Source organism: Stegostoma tigrinum, chromosome 2, assembly GCF_030684315.1.
Source record: "Stegostoma tigrinum isolate sSteTig4 chromosome 2, sSteTig4.hap1, whole genome shotgun sequence".
Taxonomy (NCBI): Eukaryota; Metazoa; Chordata; class Chondrichthyes; order Orectolobiformes; family Stegostomatidae; genus Stegostoma; species Stegostoma tigrinum.
Window position 1 is genome coordinate 103,074,934 of NC_081355.1, and position 23,205 is coordinate 103,098,138.

At 39.0% G+C, this 23,205-nt stretch overlaps 2 protein-coding genes across 3 annotated transcripts in view; both read left to right on the plus strand.

Moving 5' to 3' along the window:
* The window catches only part of LOC125460696 (polypeptide N-acetylgalactosaminyltransferase 15-like), a 69,902-nt gene extending 63,222 nt beyond the window's left edge, over positions 1–6,680 (plus strand). The window contains exons 7-10 of the mRNA XM_059638225.1: positions 773–922; positions 1,392–1,493; positions 2,040–2,183; positions 5,586–6,680. Coding sequence (XP_059494208.1) covers positions 773–922; positions 1,392–1,493; positions 2,040–2,183; positions 5,586–5,735 — 546 coding nt within the window. The 3' untranslated portion in view covers positions 5,736–6,680. The remainder of the gene's footprint in view (positions 1–772; positions 923–1,391; positions 1,494–2,039; positions 2,184–5,585) is intronic.
* Positions 6,681–14,139: 7,459 nt separating this feature from the next.
* Positions 14,140–23,205, plus strand: part of oxnad1 (oxidoreductase NAD-binding domain containing 1) — a 31,653-nt gene continuing 22,587 nt past the window's right edge. For both annotated transcript variants that reach the window (XM_048519780.1, XM_048519785.1), the window contains exons 1-2: positions 14,140–14,370; positions 20,800–20,863. In XM_048519780.1, coding sequence (XP_048375737.1) covers positions 14,231–14,370; positions 20,800–20,863 — 204 coding nt within the window. In that variant the 5' untranslated portion in view covers positions 14,140–14,230. The remainder of the gene's footprint in view (positions 14,371–20,799; positions 20,864–23,205) is intronic.

A 23,205-nucleotide genomic window follows, 5' to 3' on the forward strand; every position in this document is an offset into this window, starting at 1 on the left:
GGGACCCGGGTTCAATTCCAGCCTCGGGTGACTGTGTGGAGTTTGCACATTCTCCCCATGTCTGCATGGGTTTCCTCTGGGTGCTCCGGTTTCCTCCCACAGTCCAAAAATGTGCAGGCTACGTGGATTGGCTGTGCTAAATTGCCCATAGTGTTCAGGGGTGTGTGTGTGCGTTATAGGGGGATGGGTCTGGGTAGGATACTTCAAGGGGCAGTGTGGACTTGTTGGGCCAAAGGACCTGTTTCCACACAGTAGGGAATCTAAAAAAATAACTGAGCTCTTTAGACTAGCTCAAATCATACTCAAATGTAACATTTAAATGTACTTGATTTTGATTGAATTGTTAATATTATTCATTTTCCAGCACCGGATTTCCACTCTCAGGGTCTTGGGGAAGGCCTGATCCTGCTCAGTTAAATGTCTGATGTACGCTTAAATCTGTCGAGCCTATCACAGTGGAGGTGACATGGGACTCCTGCTGGTTTTCCAACCGGTAGGTAAGACCCTGTCATGAAGATAAAATTCTGTCCCAGTTGTCTGTCACATTTTGGTCTGATGCTGCACACTACAGTAGAATTTTCTGAAAGGAAATCTATCAACTTTAACAACATTATATAAGTCTTAATGTTGCTTGATTTGTTTCCTGAGTTAAACATTGAAAAAAAGGCTAGGTTTTGCATCACAGAACAGTCACCATATAAAAGAAAGTTTTAATATTCAACTTGAAGCAATTCAGTTCAATTCCAATGTATCCTTTTCCTTGTTTTGGTAGATTGCAGTTCCTGACTGTACGGCACGACTGCAACTGCGAAAGACGCTGAGCTGTAAACATTTTCATTGGTTTTTGACGAACGTATACCCAGAGCTGTACCTGTCTGAGGACAAATCTGGATATTTTGGAGCAGCAAGACAAAGGTTTTTGGTATTTTATCGAACTTTTTGTTGCAATTCTTGACATTCTTAGTTTTCTAAATGATGAGTTTCAGTTGAGTAACTGTTTTACTTCCAATTATAGATTTTGTTGTTTAAAAACAGATTATTTTAAAAATAATACCAAAAAAATACAGCAGACACTGGAAATCTGAAATAAAAATGTTTGCATGAAAATAAAAATACTTTCATTAACAATATTAAAAATGCTTTATTGGACCTATATTTTATCTCAAGGCATATTAAATGTCACATCCATGCAAGAAAATTGATTGCTTTCTGAATTTAACATACAATTATATTATGAGAAAATCTAATGAATACTGAATTAATTGTTTTGTCTACGTTTGCTGCTAAGTTGCCCTATTTAAATGTAGCATGAAATGTTCCAAGGAGCAATACTGAAGGAAGGCTATTAATTAGAAATATCCTCATTCTGAACACGTTCTCTTTGTTTCTAGCTGTACAATATAGGCACAGGTTATTGTGCAAGTTATGAGACCAAATGGAGCACAGGTGGTTATCCTGTAGGACTTACTCAATGCAGTGGCCATGGGAATCAGGTAATTTCTAAAAAATAAAATGTTTCATGTATATATCAGTGTTGTATATAAAAACAGGCTAGTACTTCTCACAAGCAATTAATAACATCTTGCTGCTGCATTTTAAATACTCAGTCAAATTGTTCAGTCATATATCCATTAATATTGGGTACCAAAGGCAGGGTGAAACTTGGCTTTTCTCAACTGTTGTATGGAATTAAACAGTTGTTGATTTTTTTTTAGTATAAGAAAATAGATTCGATGAGGCAAATCATCTAAATGTTGACTTTCACTTGAGTAAATCTGTCAGCTATTTATTATTTAATTCCCTTGAGACAGTTGAAACTCGTGCATTTTGTTTTGCTTAAAGTAGGACAATTAAGAGTTGCAGTCTATATAGAGGAAACAATTATTCAGTATCTTTAATTTAATACTTATTTTAATCAAAGTCTTTCTTTGGTGCATGAAAGCAACCCTGACATTTCACTTTTAGTTACGTACAATTGTAATGAATCTCTGTTAAATGCAATAATGTTAATGAACATCATCTTTTTCTTTCTCACACAGCATTTTGAATTTAATAATGTAAGAGAAATCCGGTTTGGTGCCTTGGTGCAATTTTGCTTTGATGTCAATAATGAACAGGTCATATTGCAGAATTGTATCAGAGGTAATGGAGTGGAATCACAACAGAAGTGGGACGTGCAGAAGGTTTGTCTGTTTCAAACAATTCATTGGTATACGGAAATAACTGTTTTGACAATATGCAAAAATAGAGGCTGATTCCTGGGTTGGCAGGGCTGACATGTGAAGAGAGATTCACTGGAATTTAGAAGAGTGATGGGTGATGTCATGGAAATATATGAAATTATAACAGGATTAAACAAGGTAAAATACAGGAAGGAATATCCTGATGACCAAGGAATCCAGACCAGGGGCTACAGTCTAAGGATATGGTGTAGGCCATTTGGGACTAAGATGAGAAGAAATCTTTCCAGCCAGAGAGCAGGGAGCCTGTGGAATTCTGTGCCACAGAAAACAGTTGGGGTCAAATACTGAATTTTTGCAAGAAAGAGTTAGGTATAGTATTTAGGGCTAAAGGGATCTAAGGTATAGGGAGAAAGTGAGAACAGGGTACTAAGTTGGATGATCAACATTGATCATTTTGAATGGTAGTGCTGCCTCAAAGGGCCGAATTGCCTCATCCTGCTTCTATTTTCTTTGCTTCTATTGTCTACTCGTTTGAATTCAAACTTACTTAAGTGAAATCAGAGATTCACTGAATGATGGAGCAAAAGAAGAAGCTGTTCAGTTGTCATATTCTGTGTCCAGAATGAGGGGTGACAGACTCAGGATACTGGGTAGAGATAAGGTGAATTTCTTCACCAAAGGACGGTGAACCTCTGGAATTTTCTACCACAGATGGCTGTGGAGGCCAGTCGCTGAGTGTATTCAATTGATAAATATAACTTCAGATTTTTGAAGGAATCAATGGGTAGGGGGAAGAATTGGGAATATGGCCTTGAGATAGATGATCAGGTATAATTACATTGTATCACACAACAGGTTCGAAGGACTGAACAGCCTAGTCCTGGTACTAGTTTGTATGTCAGTTCTTCAGAGGAATATCTACTTAGTCTTTTACTTTTCCTCATGGTAGTGTAATCATTTTCATTTGTAAGTATTTATCCAATTCTCCTTTAACTATTACAGTTGAATATTACTGATCAACTGGCAGAAAAAAGACAAAAACATTCAGTATAAAAAGTGTAATAATTTTATATAGTGGTCAGAGATAATGGGAACTGCAGATGCTGGAGAATCCAAGATAACAATGTGTGGGGCTGGATGAATACAGCAGGCCAAGCAGCATCTTAGGAGCATAAAAGCTGATGTTTCGGGCCTAGACCCTTCATCAGAGAGGGGGATGGGGAGAGGGTTCTGAAATAAATAGGGAGAGAGGGTGAGGCAGTCCGCTCCACACTCCCCTCCAACCCCACCACACCTGGCACCTTCCCCTGCAACCGCAGGAAGTGCTACACTTGCCCCCACACCTCCTCCCTCACCCCCATCTCAGGCCACAAGATGACTTTCCATATTAAGCAGACGTTCTCCTGCACGTCTGCCAAGGTGGTATACTGTATACACTGTACCCGTTGTGGCTTCCTCTACGTTGGGGAAACCAAGTGGAGGCTTGGGGACCACGTTGCAGAACACCTCCACTTGGTTTGCAATAAACAGCTGCACCTCCCAGTCGCGAATCATTTTAACTCCCCCTCCCATTCCTTAGACGACATGTCCATCCTGGGCCACCCACAGTGCCACAATAATGCCACCTGAAGGTTGCAGGAACAGCAACTCATATTCCGCTTGGGAACCCTGCAGCCCAACGGTATCAATGTGGACTTCACAAGCTTCAAAATCTCCCCTTGCCCCACTCTCTCCCAAAAATCAGGCCAGCTCGTCCCCTCCCCCCACTGCATCCCAAAACCAGCCCAGCTCTTCCCCGCCTCCCTAACCTGTTCTTCATCTCACCTATCCCCTCCTCCCACCTCAAGCCGCACCTCCATTTCCCACCTACTAACCTCATCCCGCCCCCTTGACCTGCCCGTTTTCCCTGGACTGACCTATCCCCTCCCTACCTCCCCACCTATACTCTCCTCTCCATCTATCTTCTTTTCTCTCCATCTTCGGTCCGCCTCCCCCTCTCTCCCTATTTATTCCAGAACCCTCACCCCATCCCCCTCTCTGATGAAGGGTCGAGGCCCGAAACGTCAGTTTTTTGGCTTCTGAGATGCTGCTTGGCCTGCTGTGTTCATCCAGCTTCACACTTTGTTGTCTAATAATTTATATAGTAGTATGTTTTTCCTTATCACCCCCTTCCTGTCTGCACCATGAACAGATGTGCTAACTCACGTTTTTAGCACTAAACTCTTAATCCGCAGTTATTTATGTTGTTTCATTCAAACTAATAAATAATTCACTTTTACCTCATAATTGCTTTACATTATCAAGGGTAAGTATTTAATTTCATGTGGATGTTTGTGCTTTGCTTGATGGCTTAAAGTTTAATTCTTTTGTTTTCAAAATATGATGATGTTAAACTAGACTTCATTGCAAACCAAATGCTGATGTAGAGATGTGAATACAAAAGTGAATATGTAAATTGCTGGTAAGTCTAGAAAATAAATCCAATAAGCACATCAGTGAATGTAATTTTTTTACAGTCTGGTTGGCCCCAGTGAGATTGCAGGCCTATCAGTTTAACAGTTGGATGTCTTCTTGTGGGGACAGTCCTTACTGCTGGTAGTGTTTTCATTATGCAGAGGGTATCTGAGCAGTAGTAACACACAAAGGCTCATTTAATAGCACTTTTGTAATCTATAATCTCTACTACATAGGCGGATAACTGTATCATCCGCATGATACACCATATACAGTTCCTCTCCAAGCCACATGCCATAGCGTTTTGCGACTATGTCCCTCTCCTTCACTGTTGCTCGGTCAAAATCAGTCCCTGATCATTCAGCATCAAAAAGAGGGAGGGTGTCGTGCTTGGGAGGTCTCCTGTGAAAGCAAACTCCTGCCCTTGCACTGTACCCCTCCTATAACCTCACTGTCGCAACCTTGCTCACACTCACCTTTGACCTGAGGTTGCTCCATGATCTTAAGCCTTCATTGGATGGATTTCTAATAGCTGCCTCCCCACCTGGTGACTGTGATGGCCCCTCATTGGCTGGTAGTTCTTGGAAGACAAGGTGTCTGCCACTGGGGATAGGTCCAATGGTGATCCCAAAGTGTCTGAAACTAATGGGCCTCCCCGATGGAGCTGATGGGGGTCTCCTGCCAGTTCTTTGATTTGACCCACATTGGGCTGATTCAATACCATACAATAGCTGATTCTTTTCTCTTGCAGCCAATGTAATTAAATTATACTGACTCAATGGCTAGGAGTTTATGGTTCCTGTAGAGAAATTGAAGGAGGAAAATACAAATCTTAAGGCATACATTTGAAACAAAAGAGCTTATCTTATTGGTGATTCCTAACAGATACGTAACAGGAGCATGTGTTTCTTGAAAGATCTAAGTTAATACTCTGCTTTTGCTTTGTAGAGTGGAGAAATCATCCATGTCTTTACTGGCAAGTGCATTGAGGCAGTAAAGAACGGAACAAGCAAAGACTTGTTTCTGAGACCATGCAATAAATACACCACCCAACAGTTGTGGCGATTGGAGAAAGTGATAATTGCAAACAAGAGATGAGCTGTTACCTCCCCCACCTGCTATGTGATGACTACAGCTCACGTGCCTCTGTCTGGTCAGGTGCAATCGAGCCTTTCAACCAGGTACAGAACTCAAGTGTGCCTTGTACATCTGTTTGACTGAAGGAAGTCCTCACAATAGAATGGGAACAAACTGCATATGTTTCCAAGGCTACCTTTATACAAGTCAGGTAAATGAGTAGGAACTAGGCCCGAAATGTCAGCTTTTGTGCTCCTAAGATGCTGCTTAGCCTGCTGTGTTCATCCAGCTTCATACTTTGTTATCTCTAAAGATAAACAAAGTGGGCTACATTATGAGGCACCTTTGAATATTACAAACTCCAGTTGTAACCAGGGTATCTGTGGGAGAAATTAATCAATGGCCATCAAAGATAGTGTAAGGTTTTGCATCAATTTGCAATTTTGTCAGACATTACATCATATGTGTTAATGCTTGATCAAAAAATAAATCTATACCACATGCTTAAGTTGAACCATTATTAAATATTGCAATGATTTATTTTTGCTCATAAGTCAGTAAATGAAAATAGCATCCACTTAGGAATGCAACAATCTATGTAGATCAGTTATGTTTTACAAGTCGAGACATGATATCATTTGTAGAAGATATTACAGGAACTCTATGCAAAATGGCATTTGATACAAGTTATTTTACTGAGCAGTTGCAAAAGGTACATTGGAACAGTAATTGTAAACATTGACTTACATGAGTGAACTACGTGCCAGGGGTCAATGCCTATGCTGAAACAGGTAACGGCAAAGCCTGCCTAAAGTGGGGCATTACTTAGTGTCTTAAAGTAATGTTCAATACACCTGTCTGTTATATGAACATGTTCAAAATTGTTTAATATTTTTGTCACTACACAGTGTTATAAGAGACTGATTAATAAACTGAAAGTGTCATTGAAAAGTACAGTAGGCATATTTCAGTGTGAAGGGGTAGTTCAGCCTTTATCCATTATAAAGTGTACCATTCGGATGTTATAATCCAGTCTTATGAGTGAAATAATTATCCTCCATTACCCACAAATGTTTGATGTCTGTTTTGTCCCTTGCATTTTCAATCATTAGGAAATAATCCTACTAGAAGTAACCAGTACTTCAACAAACTACACCTTGGAGACCCATGTTCCCAGCTTCCGTGATCACGTTGTATTTGATGAGAATTGTTTCTCCACACACAGAAAATAGGAATAACTTCAATCGCACCCTCCCATTTACCTTTACATTTAATTAACACCAGCTATAATTTATATGTGTTAACATGCATCATTGAAACTGTGATCTGAACATTATTTTTTAATCTTAAATCCTGTGAAAGAAATTCACTGATTCTATTATATAATCTATGTGGTATTTTGTCAGAAACAACTTAAAATACTCTGGTTATTGAATCCCCTTCAGGTTCTTTAGTATTGTAACCATTTTTGCTGTAACTTTCTATATATGTTCATACTGGCAGAGTGAAGACTGAAGGGACTATATGTAGTGAGGGGAAAGAAGTGGCCCATATTCTGCTCCACTAGGAGCTTTCTTTTCCCACAAATCCCTCAGATATTTGAATTAGTATTTCCTAAGGTTCATGAGTCAATATAGCACCATGGAATTTATAGTATCACTTTGCAGGAAGAAGGATCCTGACACACAGGTTGCAAATTTGAGCCTCCTCTACAGTTTCTCTATCTTTGGCCCAACTGAAATTGTGACACCACAGAGTTTAAACAGTGCCTACTAATAAAATCTTTCTAATTGGGCAATCTGAGTGGGTTTATCCTGGAACTCTGGATTGTTGCTAATGGAAAGAATTATGTGGGATTATAAGGATCCTAAGTGAAATTCTGTGGGTTGCTAGCCATTCTTTATCCACAGTTCAACACTCAGTCACAAACCAAAATAAAGATTAATACAAAATATGGAAATATTATACACCATTTGAAGTCAAGCTGTAACAATTCATTGTACATTTCATCTGCATGGTCCATAACACCAACGGCAAGTACATTCTGTTCAATTGTAATACCCCTCACACTGAGTGCAATTCACAAGAAAAAGATTGTGCTGTTTTCCTGCACTTCATTATTTATTAAGCTATTTGAGATATCCGGAGAGCCTGAAAGGTGTTACATTAATTCAAGATATTTCCTAATGTGCTGATCTATTTTGAAAACACTGTTATTTTCTTTATTCTTTGTGAAAAATTACTTTGGACACGAATGCATGACCTTTAACAAAGTGCTGTAACAAAGGGTAGTGGGTTGGGTAGCTGGTAATGGGACGAGAAGGTAGAGTTGGTTGGTTTGTTTGGGGGGGTACCTTGGGTGGTGTAGTGAGGGAAGGGTGTTTGCAGAGAATAAAGTCTGGGGGGGTGTCAGGTGGTGAGATTGGGACAGAGAGGGCATCTGGTTTGAAAGGTGTTGGGGTTTCAGGGGGAAAGTCAGTTAAGTGTTGGGGGTCACTTTTATACTTATTTAGGAGTTGGAGGAGGATTTAATCCCCCTAATGTTTCCTGGATGACCACTCACTAAATGGAGTCAGAAACATCAGAATTCTCCAAATCTAACTCAGATTTGGCAACTTCTTCATTGTGACAGTTGCCCATCTGAAGGTGACACTTTCTGGATCATTCCTGGGTAGTTAGTGATTTGGGATATCCCAAGGTCCTCCAAGGACAATCTTCCAATCAAAACATCTCGGCCAATATCTGCCACACACAGATTACCGTAACTGATGACATTTAAAGTAACACAGGCATGACAGGACTGTACAATGTTGTACAATGACTGTACAATCTATTATGATTTTGTGCATATCTGTCACAGAACCTGGTACAGTTATTAAACCTAAATAACAAGGTGTGGAACTGGATGAACACAGCAGGCCAAGCAGCTTCAGAGGAGCAGGAAATGTAAGCTTTCCTGCTCCTCTGATGTTGCTTGGCTTGCTGCGTTCATCCAGCTCCACACCTTGTTTTCTCAGATTCTCCAGCATTGGCAGTTCCTACTGTCTCTGTAACAATTATTAAACGGTTATTTTCCAGGACTATTGTCATTACTAGAGCGACATCTAGTGATGAATGTACCAAAATGCACTAGCAACATATTGCAAACATTTCGTACACTAGGAGCAACATTTCAGAAACAAGGAAAATTTTTTAACTTTATTTGAAATGTGTAAAGTATACCTTTAGGATTAGTTTGATACTCCTCCATTCCAGCCTAAAACCACATTTGATGGGAGTACCACTTGAAGATTCAGAAATGGAAGTTGACACGAACAGCAGAAGATTGAAAGCATTGTATATTTGGTCTCTTGACCTTAATGGCAAGGTTTCTGATCTTGTATATCATTAATGGCTGTATGCTAGGACTGGAGACATGCAAACTTTAAACTTCATAAGGAAATCATGTAAAACAATCTAGCCTTTAAAAGGGACTGTAAGGCTTAAAAAGTTATTTGTGTGGACTTTGTATCCAGCACAATAATTCTACCTGAAATGACATCTTTACGATACCTACTGTAAAAAATATAGACATAGGTAACATGGTACTGAAAGATTAAACAGATGTTTATTTCAGCTTCTCCTGTTAACAAATACTATGGTCACAGGGACTCCATTGTCTGGACTTACATTAAGCAATTCAGTTACAAACTTCCATCAGCACTTTATGCTGCAAGTTCCCTTGGAGTCTGAGACCATCATACCCTCAGATCATGTGGTGACAGTGATGTTATCATCAGTGTGTCTCTACAGGTATTCTAAGATATTAACTGCAAGGCATCTCAATAATTGATTACAGCTTAAAGATGTAAATAGTTATTTATCATTCATTTTGGAGTTCAGATATACATTAATCAGGCACAGTACATCTTAATGCAACTTCTTCATTTTTGTCCATTAATTCAGCAGGGCTGTTGAGAATATTGAGGTTGATAATACATGAGGGACGCAAGATCTTATAGTGGTCTTTGTCCAGAACTCAGTTAGACGCCCCTTGCTCTTCTCCATGTTATGTTTGTTGGAAATGCCTGTTAATGGTTAGATTTGTTTTCTACTGTTGGCTTCAAGAAAGAATACTATCATGCATAAATGCTCAGACAACATTCATGTTTGGGCTGAAAAATGGCATAGGATTCCTTAAGATTCAGGCAATGACCATCTCCAACAAGAAAGAATCCAGTCATAATTGCTGTGACATTGAACACATGACCACTTGATTTCTGCACCACTGTTATCCTGGGGGTTACCATCAACAAAAATCTTAAGTAGACCAGCCATACAAATCCTATATCTGTAAAAGCAAGCCAGAGGATAAGAATTCTATGGCAAGTAACTCATTTTCTGTTTCTTTAAATCTTGTTCACTACCTATAAGGTAGAATTATGTAGTTTGATGGAATAATTTTCACTTGTCTAGATGTATGCAGATCTATCTATATTCAAGTTGTTCAACACTATGCAAGACCACGCAGCCTACTTGAACAGCACCCCATCCATCACCTTAAACATTCACTCCCTCCACCACGTGTGCACAACAGCTGCAATGACGCCTTGCCGAGAAGGCTCACATCACCTGAACAAATGTCAAAAATCTCACTGCAAAACACTTGGATCTATCATCTTTTCCACTCAAAGTTGCCATCTTGTGGCAAAGAGAAGGAAGTACATGTTAAATGTTATTAGCACAAAGAAAATTAATTACTCCCATTACAACATAGAAAGTGGGGTTTTTAATGTTTAGGAACAAAAAAAATCGATGTCTGTCAATATTCTACAGTTTTGTTGGGATATGAGGATAAATGAATTTCTGTTGTTGTGATATTTAATTCCTGTGGATGAATCACGATTCATGATATTTTAACAGAATGTATACCTCTCTTGCAGATAGCACAAACATCCCCTATATTCGCTCATGTTTTCCTCTATTATTTTTGTAAAGAAACTCATAACAATACAAAAACAATGAAGTGACTTCCTACTTTTCACTCTGTATCAATGACTATGTCCTTTCCTCTTCCCACACCTACTGCTATGTGTGCTAGACTAACCATATACTTCAAAGAACATACAAACCAGGAGCAGGAGTAGGCAATTGAGCCCCTTAAGCCTGCTGTGCCATTTGATATGGTAAGGCTGATCTCATCTTGGCCTTAACTCCACTTTCCTGCTCGCTCACCATAACCCTTCACTCCATTATGAATTAAAAATCTATCTAACCCCTCCTTAAATGTGCCAGCATCCACTGTGCTCTGGGAGAGTGAATTCTAGACTGACCACGCTTTGAGAGAAGTAATATTATCTCATCTCTGTTTTATATCTGGTACCCTTTGTCCTAAAACTATCACCTCTCATTCTAGATTGTCTATTTGCATTATGAGTTTGTCCTGAAACAGGTCACCATCATATCACTAGAGGTTACAGGTTGGCAGGCACCACTCTGCGTAGGGCATGGCTGACCAAAAGACACTGTCATTCTTAACCACCTGCCAGAAAGAAAACAGGAAGATTTTACAAGTTGATCGATCCTATTGTAAGGGAAAAGCAAAGTCTGGTATTGTGGTCTCCTCTGGTAGTTGTGAGGAAAGAGGGTTGCCCTCCTCACTGCCATCTCATCCCCCAGTACCTCCAGGTCCCGGTCAGCAATTTGGAGTGGCAACCTGATGCAGCCATCAGCCATCTCCCAGGCAGTTCTTCCAAGACTGCAACTGTGAATGGCAGCTCCTGACTGATAGTGCTTAACCTGGTGCAGAGCTGTGGTTTAAATACAGCTCTGGTGGCTAGTATCTCAGGAGGTCCTGGCAATGGCGTGGACTTCTGCCATAAAAACTTTGGTCCGGCTATTCCAAGGAGTGGTAATCTTGTGCTATTCTAGCAATCTAGATTGCTATTCTAGCCATTCTTTTTTTTCCAACAAAAGTAGTGCTCTGCATTTTTGCCAAGAAATTCCACTCTGGGCTCCCTGAGAAGTGCAGAGTGTACTTTAAATTCTGATAGTTCTTTCAGAGTGCAGAATTGTCAGAAGAAGGCAAACTATGATCCCTTTTCACAGCAGTCAGCTCTTATTCCATGTTGTGGCTCAAGACTTAATTGACAACAATACAATCAGCTATTGAGAATATTCAGTTCAAAACTCAACCCAAATAGATGCAAAGGCAAGTTAGTGTCCTGAGTTTGGTCAGTGCAGAATCAGGAAGGAGGGAACTCCTGGTAACATGTTCAAACTATGGCAGGACAAATAGTACACTAAAATTTTACTGACAATGTTCAAGGCACAAACAGTGGCATATATTCTGGAAGGTATAATGTTGAATCTCGGAAGATGTTACAATATGAATGATGTATTGATTATGAATGAGAGTAATGACAAGTTGTTCATGACCACAAATTAATACCACGAATTAATGATGAAGGCTGATCTCATCTTGGCCTTAACTCCACTTTCCTGCTCACTCACCATAACCCTTCACTCCAATACTAATTAAAAATCTATCTAACCCCTCCTTAAATGTGCCAGCATCCACTGTGCTCTGGGAGAATGAATTCTAGACTGACCACCCTTTGAGAGAAGTAATATTTCCTCATCTCTTTTTTATCTGGTACCCTTTATCCTAAAACTATCACCTCTCATTCTAAATAGTCTATTTGCATTATGAGTTTGTCCTGAAACAGGTCACCATCATATCACTAGAGGTTACAGGTTGGCAGGCACCACTCTGCATTAGGCATGGCTGATTCAGTGAATAGTTTCCAAATCATAATATTTCATATGTATATATTGTTATGATCCCAATATTAGTGGATAAGTCAGATTCCAGATTGAAAGCTGGCTTGCCAGACCACAAATTTTATTTTTGCTATTTGTTTAACATGATGGTCAGTCATTGAACATTTTACCATTGGGTTGCCAATACACTTTTAACATAAAGGCATGAAAGTTTATCACACAAAAGGAAAAATAAACATGAACTATATAAACAAAATTTGAATATATCATTTAATTATCAACAAGTAATATTGGTACTATTTAGTAAATATTTATTACTGATATCAGAAATAAATCTACAACTTATTTCGGCCTCAACAACTTTACAGACGCTCAAATCACAGTGATGGGTCATCCTATCTCCAAATGAAGGTTCTTTGTTCAAATGACGTAGCTGCAATTGTTTTTAGTAATTCACTCAAGGTTTAACCTCCTCACTAAAACACACATAAGCAAACTTCAGACACCATGTGCTGCTCAGAATATATCTACAATTAAACTAAAACTATGACTTGCCTCCCTTTTACACGATATAGAAATACAAACTAAACTTATGATATCTTCTTCCACTTTAGAATTATAATATCATGAATCTTTTCATAACACATAAGATGTTAAAATCCATTTACTGCAAACTCATGGTAATCTTTATGTTTCAACCCATCCAGGGAGCTCTCAAGACAGTTCAGGCATCCTTAGTGATAATGGGAACTGCAGATGCTGGAGAATCCAAGATAATAAAATGTGAGGCTGGATGAACACAGCAGGCCCAGCAGCATCCCAGGAGCACAAAAGCTTTTTGTGCTCCTGGGATGCTGCTGGGCCTGCTGTGTTCATCCAGCCTCACATTTTATTATCAGGCATCCTTAACCCAGTGAAGCTTCCTAGCTGAAAAGAAGGTATTTAAGGTTAAAGGTATTCAAAACATTGAGAGTTTGGGCAGAGTAGTGAAACAAAAGCTATTTCGAATAGTGGAAAGATCAAGTCCAAATTATAAATTTAAGGAGGTTGGCAAAAGAAGCAATTGAACTTTCTTTTTCTTATGCAGTCTGGTTAGGATTTGTAATGCACTGTTTGACAGTGTGGTGGAATAGGGATTAACTTAGGCTTTCAAACGGGTATTGGATCATCATAAGGAAAGAAAAAAAAATTGCAGAGCTACAGTGAAAAGACATGGGAGTAACATTTGCTGAATTGCTCCTTCAGAGAACTAGCAGAGACATGGAATGTAAACATTGTAAGATTTCACATCGTTATTAGGATAAAAAGCGATATAGGCATCTCATGAGACTATCAAATAAGAAAATGGAAATATGACTTTGCCCCACACTATACAGGTGAAGAATGCCTGAAATCCCAAGCAAACTATTCACTGAATCAGGAACTCAGTAAAATTAACAGCAGAAAGATAAAACAGTGATGGATAAAATAACGGAACTAAAAGCGACCAATCAACAGAAATCCGTCACAAAGTTAAGAAAGAAGCACTAATAACAGCAACAGATTACAATCAAAGTCGTTTCTCTCTACGAAGCCTTAATTTAAACTAGATAACCGCGTTCTTCTACTGACAACTGAGGTCGTGACCCTCCTTGCCCCGCCCTTACATGTCACATGACGTGGATTTGTGACGTGTGTGCGCACGGCCTGCCTGGGAGTTCTGACTGGGCCCGCGCGAGCGTTGTCAGTTAGTGGCCGGTAGGTGGGAAGTGTCCATGGCCTTGACCGTGCCCGTGCCCGTGGCCCGAGCTGTTCTCCGGTTCGTCTTCCGAGGAGCTGCTGTCGGTCCAATTGCCTGTTTCCCTTCCAGGTGGTTGTCTGGGCCCTGGAGTCACTGTCATTCCAGATCTGTAAGGTAAGCTGGCCTGCCGTGGTTGCAAAAATAGGACATTGATAATGGGAACTGCAGATGCTGGAGAATCCAAGATAATAAAATGTGAGGCTGGATGAACACAGCAGGCCAAGCAGCATCTCAGGAGCACAAAAGCTGACGTTTTGGGCCTAGACCCTTCATCCCGAAACGTCATCTTTTGTGCTCCTGAGATGCTGCTTGGCCTGCTGTGTTCATCCAGCTTCACACTTTGTGATCTCAGCAAAAATAGGACGGTCGTTTTACTCAATGAATGACTGTAAATTGAGGGAGGGCAGTGTTCAAAGAGAACTGGGTGTCCTCGTGTACCAGCCACTGAAACTAAGCAAGCAGTTACAGCAGGCAGTGCAACAGGCAAACCGTATGTTGGCTTTCATGGTAAGAGCACTTAAGGGCAGGAGCAGGTATGTCTTGTTGCAAAGGTACAGGGCATTGGTGCTGCCACACCTGGAATATAGTGACAAAATCAAAGTTGCTGGAAAAGCTCAGCAGATCTGTGGAGCTGAAAATGGATTTAACGTTTCAAGTCCGGTGACCCTCACTCAGAACAGTATACGATATAGTGTGCAGATTTAATCTCCATATCTGAGGAAGGGAGTTCTTGCCGTAGAGGGAGCGCAGTGAAGGTCTGCTAGATCAATTCCTGGGATGCCAAGTCTGATGTATGAGGAGAGATTGAGTCAGTTAGGATTGTATTTGCTGGAGTTTAGAAGGGTGATGGGGATCTCAAAGAACCCTATAAAATGCCAACAGGACTGTCCAGGTTACATCCTAGAAGGATGTTCCTGATAGTGGAGGTGTCCTGAACCAAGGCTAATAGTTTAAGTATAAGGGGTGGCTTTTAGAACTGATATAAGGAGAAATTTCTTCACCTGGAGGGTGATGAACCTATGGACTTCACTACCACAGAAAGTGGTTGAGGCTAAATCATTTGCACTTTCAAGAAAGATGTAGATATATCTTTTGTTGCCAAAGGCATCAAGAGATATGGGAGCAGGACAGGATTAGAGTATTAAGGTTGATTTATCAACCATGACCATATTGAATGGTAGAACAGGATTGTGGATTTCAATTGTCTACTCCTGCTCCTATCTTCCATGGCTGCTCTTCACTTATTATAATATTCGCTGAAGTCTGGTCACCCATCCTGAATTATCTATCACCATGACTGGCTCCGTGTGAGCATAGGTACGACAGGGGTGTCAGCACCACAGATGCTGAAAGTTTTTCTCTCAAAGATATTTGCTTGATATGTAAATTCAGTCTCAAATCATGAATCAAGTATCTCGTTCACTCATTCTCTGGTTAGATCCACGGCCCCAGTAAGTTACTTTGCACCAACTCTAACCGTGCAATGTTGCTTTTAATGTAGGCTAATGATCAGTCAGATTGTTAAAATCACATACCTTAGCAATTAAGACAGAAGGAAACTTGTCAGGGTTGAAAATCTGAATATTAGACAAACTACCAACTGCTTTCTGATTGATCAATATACTTTATTCACTGAAGTTTATAGGTGCAGTCACTCTAGTTCAACCAACCTTAGTGAGAGTGATTGCCCTTCAAAATGCAACCTTATCCCACCAGCATCATTGATAGAAGCATGGCTTAGTGAGTAAATGCATCACAAATTTCTCAGTTTAAACTGAGAATGAAGGTTATACCATCAGACTACAAAATGTAGGAGCAGAAGCAGACCATTCAGCACATTAAGTCTGCTCTGCCATTCAATAAGATCAGCTTCATTCCATTTTCCTGCCTTTTCCGGAAAGTCCTTGATCCTGTGCCTATCTCAGGTTGAATGTATTTAACGACTCAATAGAATCCCAGAAATTCACTACCCTTTAGGAGGAGAAATTCCTCCTCATTTCTGTCTTAAGTAATCAAACCGTTGTTCAGAGATTGTGCGCTTTGGTCCCAGACTTTCCACATTTGTCAAGTCTGCTAGGAACTTTGTATGATATGTCACCCTTGTATCATATGTTGACAGTGCAGTTTAGTTTATATACATCTCACGGCATATATCCAACCTTGTAAATTAATTTATTGGTGTGTGGTCTTTACCAACAAGTAGAAAATTTTATGATTATACAACATGTGTGCATCAGAGTTCCAAATTTGATTGTAATTCCTCTAGCTCCAACATCTGCCCTAAATCAATGTTTACTGTTTGCAGACACTGCTTGAAATATCAGGAACCTGTGTGTTTTACTGGCAAAATCTACCTGGTATATGCCTGAACCACTACAATGGCTAGGTGCTACAATTACACTTGGATCCTTGTTTCACAAAAGGTTTCCTCTCCTGATCAATAATCATTGATTCTTGCTTGAAAGAGGATGTCTGTAGATGTTGGACAGGACTGGGTTTGGATTGGTATTATGATTTTCAGTTGAGAGAAATAGCCACTTTGAAGTAACAGTGGATAATAGTAACTTCTAAATTGTACCATGTCTTTTGTGATGCTGATTGTTGCTTGTAAAGACATTGCCGCTTGTAAATTTTTTTCAAATTTGATTGAATTGTAATGATGATTTGATGTAAAAAATAAGTTTCCTGTGTTTAAGTGACTGTGTAATTACATTTTTTTTTGCAAAGAATGGAAGTACATTAAAATGTTTCTCACTGCAGGCAATGTAGCCTTTAACTATAATGAAAGATTAAAAATAAAACCCTTTGGGTTATACACGGTGCAAGTATTGGGTACTGAACAGTGAGAAAGGTTAAGGAATGTTCAAAGAGCTAAATTTTGAGAACTTGTCTGGAAAGCAGGTTGATTTAAGAAGAAATGTCACTATATAATTTAAGTGGCTGAAGCTTCAATGATATAGGATAGAATGAAGAAAAGGTGGGTTGATACGTAAGATACCAAAGCTGGAAGAGCCAACAGTATTGTGACTTTGCCTGTAGCACATGGACTGCAGCAGTGCAAGAAGGCAGCTCGGACCATTTTCTCAAGGGCAACTAGGGGCAGGCAGTAAAAGCTGACTAGCCAACGATGCTCATGTGCAAGTTTGAAGACATTGCAGAGTGGAATAGCGTGAGTTGCCTGCGCACTTTTAACTGGGGTTTGATGCATAGGATGGCAGGGGCTGGCAATTTCTGCAATTTAGTGGTGATTCATACTGGCAATTCATCACTTTGCAGGCAGTTGGGGATGGGCAATAAATGCTGGCTTAGACAGTCCTCCCACATCGTGTGAATGAATTTGAAGAAAAAATTATATTTTTCTATCAAGTTTTTATACTTAATGAAGTATGTAACTGCCAATGAACTGCATCTTTTGGAACAGAGTATGCTAGTCCAAGCCAGACAGTAATCCGTTGTCATTAATTGTGCTTTAGACTGGATGAATTGTAAGCTCAATAAACATCTCTTGGGAATAGAATGCTTCCCAGTTTTCTATACTTAGATGCTTAATAACATAATTGATGCAAAGTTTGTTCTTTTGTTATTTAACAATTTGCATGCCCTATGTGGATTTTTCAGCTCAGTGTTAATCACTCCAATGGCCCAGTAGTTTTAGAAATGAGATCATTCAAAATATGTCTACCAAGGTAATTGTTGAAATTAGTTGTGCATCTTTTATTTGGCATTATTGCAAGCAACATCAAAACCATGTTCTTCCTAATTGTTCTGGATATATGAAAGCATAGTGCAGTAACCTACAGAACCACACAGTCATGTATCAGTAGTTCTCGAAAATCAAACAGATATAGCACTAAAAAGAAATCTTCGTCAGTTTAGTTATTCTCCTCACATCTGGAGGGAATAGTGGCATAGATATATTGAATGTGTTGTTTTGACTAATCAGGACATGAAAATGGAAAATCTCAAACCTAAAGGGTATAGTACCTATTTTAAAACAGCCTTGTTATTTAACAGCAACCAATTGTAGCATAAATTACTGAATCGAAAAGGCTATTTAGCCCATCAAGTGCATTTTGCCTGTAAGATATCATGCCCATGCCCATGTTCATGCTTATGACTTGCTCCAAAATCAACACTAACCTGATTTATTTGATTTCCTGCATGAGGCCAAAAATTGCAAAAAAACTTCCATTTGCATTTGTGAGACTGTTTCCTTTTCAAACCTATTATCCTAAATAACCATCAAAATCGGATAACGTTCTATTACTGCGCCTTATCATAATTTGGTTGTGTTCCATACATAGCACTTCCAATTTCCATCATAATGGTAATCGTTGTGTTTGTGTGAATTTAGTGTAATATGTAATTTAGTATATCATTACCCGGTAATATTTCTGTATTAACCTTGTTTATGACTTGTCTACCTGTTTCAGTGGTTCACTGTTTAAATAATTGAGTTTTTAAATTTGAAAAGGTAGGGTGACCTAATTTAGTTGATTCAAGTTATAAAATGATTTTCTTTGTAGATACAAGAAACCATTCTTCCTGGGAATTCAGAATAACAAAGTATAGTCATATATTAGGAAGATGTTGTTTAGGATTGAAATTGAGAAGGAATTTTTCATGCCGATCAAGTTTATAAATCCTGAAATCACTTCCTGAAAGGTCGCAGATAAAATGGAAATTTTGAAGACCATAAATAATAAATTTTGTTAGGTGAAAATTTCAAGTGACTTGAAGCAAAACTGAGTAAATAAAGTACAGATCAGCCATGAATGTTGGAAATAACCTGAGGCCCTAAATGGCCTATTACTGTTCAATGTTTTGATATGAAGCTGAATATTTTCTTGTCAGTCAATGTTTAACTTCACCAAATCGATAAAAACATAGAAATTTGGTAAGTTGCACACAAACACTGCACAGGAGCAGGCCACTCAGCACTTGACCCTGCTGTGCCAATTGATAAGATCATGACTGATCTAATTATGCACTTAATTCCACTTTCTAGATGCCTCTCATGACTCTTGATTCCCTTGCTGATTTTTAGAAAAAAACCAACGTTAATTCTGCTTTGTAAATATTCAATGACCTCCGCTTCCTCTTCAGTCTGCAGAAGAGAATTCTGCAAACAACACTCTGGGGGTAAAGATATCCTTATCTCGGTCTTAAATGCAGAGCCACAAGTTTTTTTTAAAAGTCCTGTTCTCCCTCACCAAAGCAAGGGGAAACAACCCCCCAGAATGCATCCTGTAAAGCTTCTGAAACTTGTACAAGAAAAATATTTTGGATGCTGCAAATTGGAAATAAAGTGCTGGATAAACTTGGTATGTCCGGCAGCGTCTTTGACAAGTAAGCAGAGTTAATGTTCCAAGTGCCTTGAGACTCTTCTTCAAAACTTCCAAAAAAGTCATTGGACTTATGATATTAACCCTGTTTCTCTATCTGCTGAGTTCGTTCTGTACTTGTAGCATCCCTACAATGTGGAAGTGGCCCATCGAATCCATACTGACCCTCTGAAGAGCCAACCCCTTTTCCTATCCCTATCCCTTTTGACCTTAAATTTCCCATGGGTAATGCGCCTAACCTACACATCCCTGAACTCTACAGGGCAATTTAGCCAGCTAATCCACCTAACCTCCACATCTTTGATCTGTGGGAGCTAATGTGCCAACCTGTACTTGCTGTTCATGTTTCTGATTCTCATGTTTCTGGTTATTCTTCTGAACTCCAATGGGTATGGGCCCAGCCTGCTCAATTTTTCCTCACAAGCCAATCCTTTAATTCCAGGAATCAGTTAGTTGACAGTTCTCTCAACTATTGCAATTAAGTATTGATGCACATTTTTATGTTTCTTAAATAAAAACCTGCTGTCTTTTAAACTTTATGAAATCCAAAGAATGGGATTGCAAGTTAGATCCTGGAAAATCTTTTTTGTTGGTAACTTCTGGTTATTATAATCATACATCATTTTAGGAAAGATTTTGCACTTAGCTGTCTATGCAGAATGTAAAAATATTTTAGTGAAATAATTTTAAGAAATAAAAATTTATGTGCTTGCTTCCCAGACACACTTTCTCGTGACTAAATGGTGTTCATTTTGAATACTAATCAAGAAAGTGCATTTAATATCATCTTAGAGGTTTGTTTTAACATCCTAAAGTGTGTTACAATTGGTCAGTTAGTTCTGAAGTACAGTTACTTCGGTCACAAATGATGAGCAGTCTCTCAAACAATACAAGTGTTTGGCATGACCATATATTTTCGGGAAAACCAAATTATTGCATAAATTAATTTTTACTTTTTAAATCATGCTTTTATTTCCACTTGAGAGCTAGATGGGTCCTTTGACATCTCGTCTTTGAATTAGATATTAAGAAAATGTAGCACATCCTCAGTACTCCAGAGCAATGTCAGCTGTGGTTTTGTGTCCAATTCTATACAAGGTTTCATTGCAAAGGTTTGGTGATCAGATCAATAAGAATGTCTCCATTTGTTAAATGCATTCTTTTTTGTAATTTGCTGTATTGTATTTACTTCTGGTAGGGCAATGTCATCAAGAAGGAAAATAGGCCACCTTGAAAGGACAGTCAACAATTTCCGTCAAGAGGTCAGTACAAGTTGCTGATTAGAGTGGGGGTGCGGTGTGATTTTGCTTTTCTCATACTGAATATGAATTTCAAACATTTGTGATCTTGTATCACATCAAAGCTATTGCTTATAATTGTGTTCTATTGGTATGTTCAGTGGCGCATTGAGCAGTTGCAATCATCCAACATTACACAGCTGCCATCAGTTTTTTTCCACCACTCCACTGTTTATTCACTGTCACCTTTTGTCTGTTCCATGTGAGTTGAATGCCAGTTCACATGATGTTAATGCAAAGCTTTGAAATAAATTCTTATTTCAAACATGAACAGTGGAAGTTGTTTTAATCATGAAATTATTTTAAAAATTAATAAAATTTCTTGATTGAAGATAATTTTATCATTTTGCCAATGTAATAGAATTGTTGGCTAATGTTTTAATGTTGAATTTTGTGACACCAAAATGGAGTTTCCCAATTGTTAGTGTTGTATAAAACCTTAATTTTACATTAAAAAATATTGCAAATCTGAATACACACCATTGCAGTTGCTAAATGATCTATTTTAGTTGTGAACACATTTAAATTATTTATTCTATTCCACTAATATTTAGAAAATGGCTTAAACCCCATCCTTCCTGAAAGCTGTAATTTTACTTTTCAAATGCTAACTTGTCAATTTGGTGTCAGAATCTCTTCTTCTAACATGTGCTGGTCTCAAATTTCTCTTAGCGGCAAGAATTCATGTTGCAGTATTCTGAGACCACACCAGCGTATGATTTGAATGTAAAAAGATTAGAATATGCTGTTTCCATTTTCTTCAACACAGTTTATCTTATTGGCATGATAGTTAAAATATGAATCTACCAGTCTATAATTCATGTGCAATTCTGGAAGCTTCTCTTTGTAATGCTAATAACATTCCAATTACGCTCCCTCACACTGCCACTGCCGCCACTGTTCTCTTGGCAGGTCAGGAACCAGAAACAGGTGCAGGCAATACTCAAGACAGCTAATGGAATGCTGACCTTGATATCTAAGGGGTGCAGATGTAATGCTGTGGTTTTCCATATCCTAATTAGACCCCACTTAGAATACTGTGAGCAGATCTGGACACCGCACGTTAGGATATTTTGGAACAAAAACAGAAGTTGTTAGAAAAGCTCAGCAGGTTTGGCAACACCTGTGAAGAAGAAAATCAGTTCTGAGGAAGGTCCACTGGTCCCGAAACGTTAACTGTAGTGTTTTTTTCTTCACGGAAGCTGCCAGACCTGTTAAGCTTTTCCAGCAACTTCCATTTTTGTTCCGGATTTACAGCATCTGCAGTTCCTTCAGTTTTTACTTGGGATATTTAGTCCCTGGAGGGAGTTTAATGCAGGTTTACAAGCATGATAGCTGAACTTCAGGAATTGTGTTGTGAGGAGCAATTAGACATTTAAGACCTTTATTTCTCCAGAATTTATAAGGTTAAGTGATGATCTAAATCAAGGTCTTCAGGATATTGACATGGAAAGACAGGGTGGATAAACTATTTTACACTGGTTGAAGATTCTAGAACTGGGACATGAATATAAGAATTGGGGCCAGGTCTTTCAAGGGATGTTAGAAAGCACTTCAATGCACGATGAGTAGTGGAGATTAGGAACCCTCATTCTCACATCGATGTCAATGCTAACTCAGTTGTCAAAAGGGTCGAATAAACAATTTTTATTAATAAGGATATAAAGGTAAGTGGGTCAAGGCAGGCTAGAGGGACTGAATCCCTCTTCCTGCTCCTGTGCTCAATCCACCCGCCACCCCCACGATAAATAGGAAAAAATGCATATAGCCAGAGCTAATCCAAAACATTCCAGGATATCGGGCACTTGAGTTAACTGTGCAATACCACGTGACGTAAAGCGCATCCAGTCTAACACAGGCTAGAAAGTTCCAGTTTGCAATTATGCTTTGTACTGGGTTAACTGCTTTGTCAGGTTCTCTGTTGGAGTGGCACAATTTACCCTGGCAACCTCGAGCTGCCTAAAGAAAAAAGCAGTTGAAAAAAATCCTATTCTTTACTGTTATGCAGTGATTCTGACTGAACAGTCCATATTTTGTGAATGTTTGGTGAAGATGAAATCAGATAAGCTTTGGATTGCCATCCTTACCACTACAGACCTAGGAGGAAACATTAATCCAGGGAAGCAATCAGGGGAAATTACCAAAAGCTTACCTGAGGGTTTTGAAAGAACTTTAGAAGGAACATTGAGGTAGTCTGTTTGGCAGAGGAAGTCATCAAGAAGAATTCAGTGTATTTGGGACAGTTTCTGATAACAATAAAGCATGGATCCAACTAGGGATTGGGCTATTCTAGATCGAGTAATGTG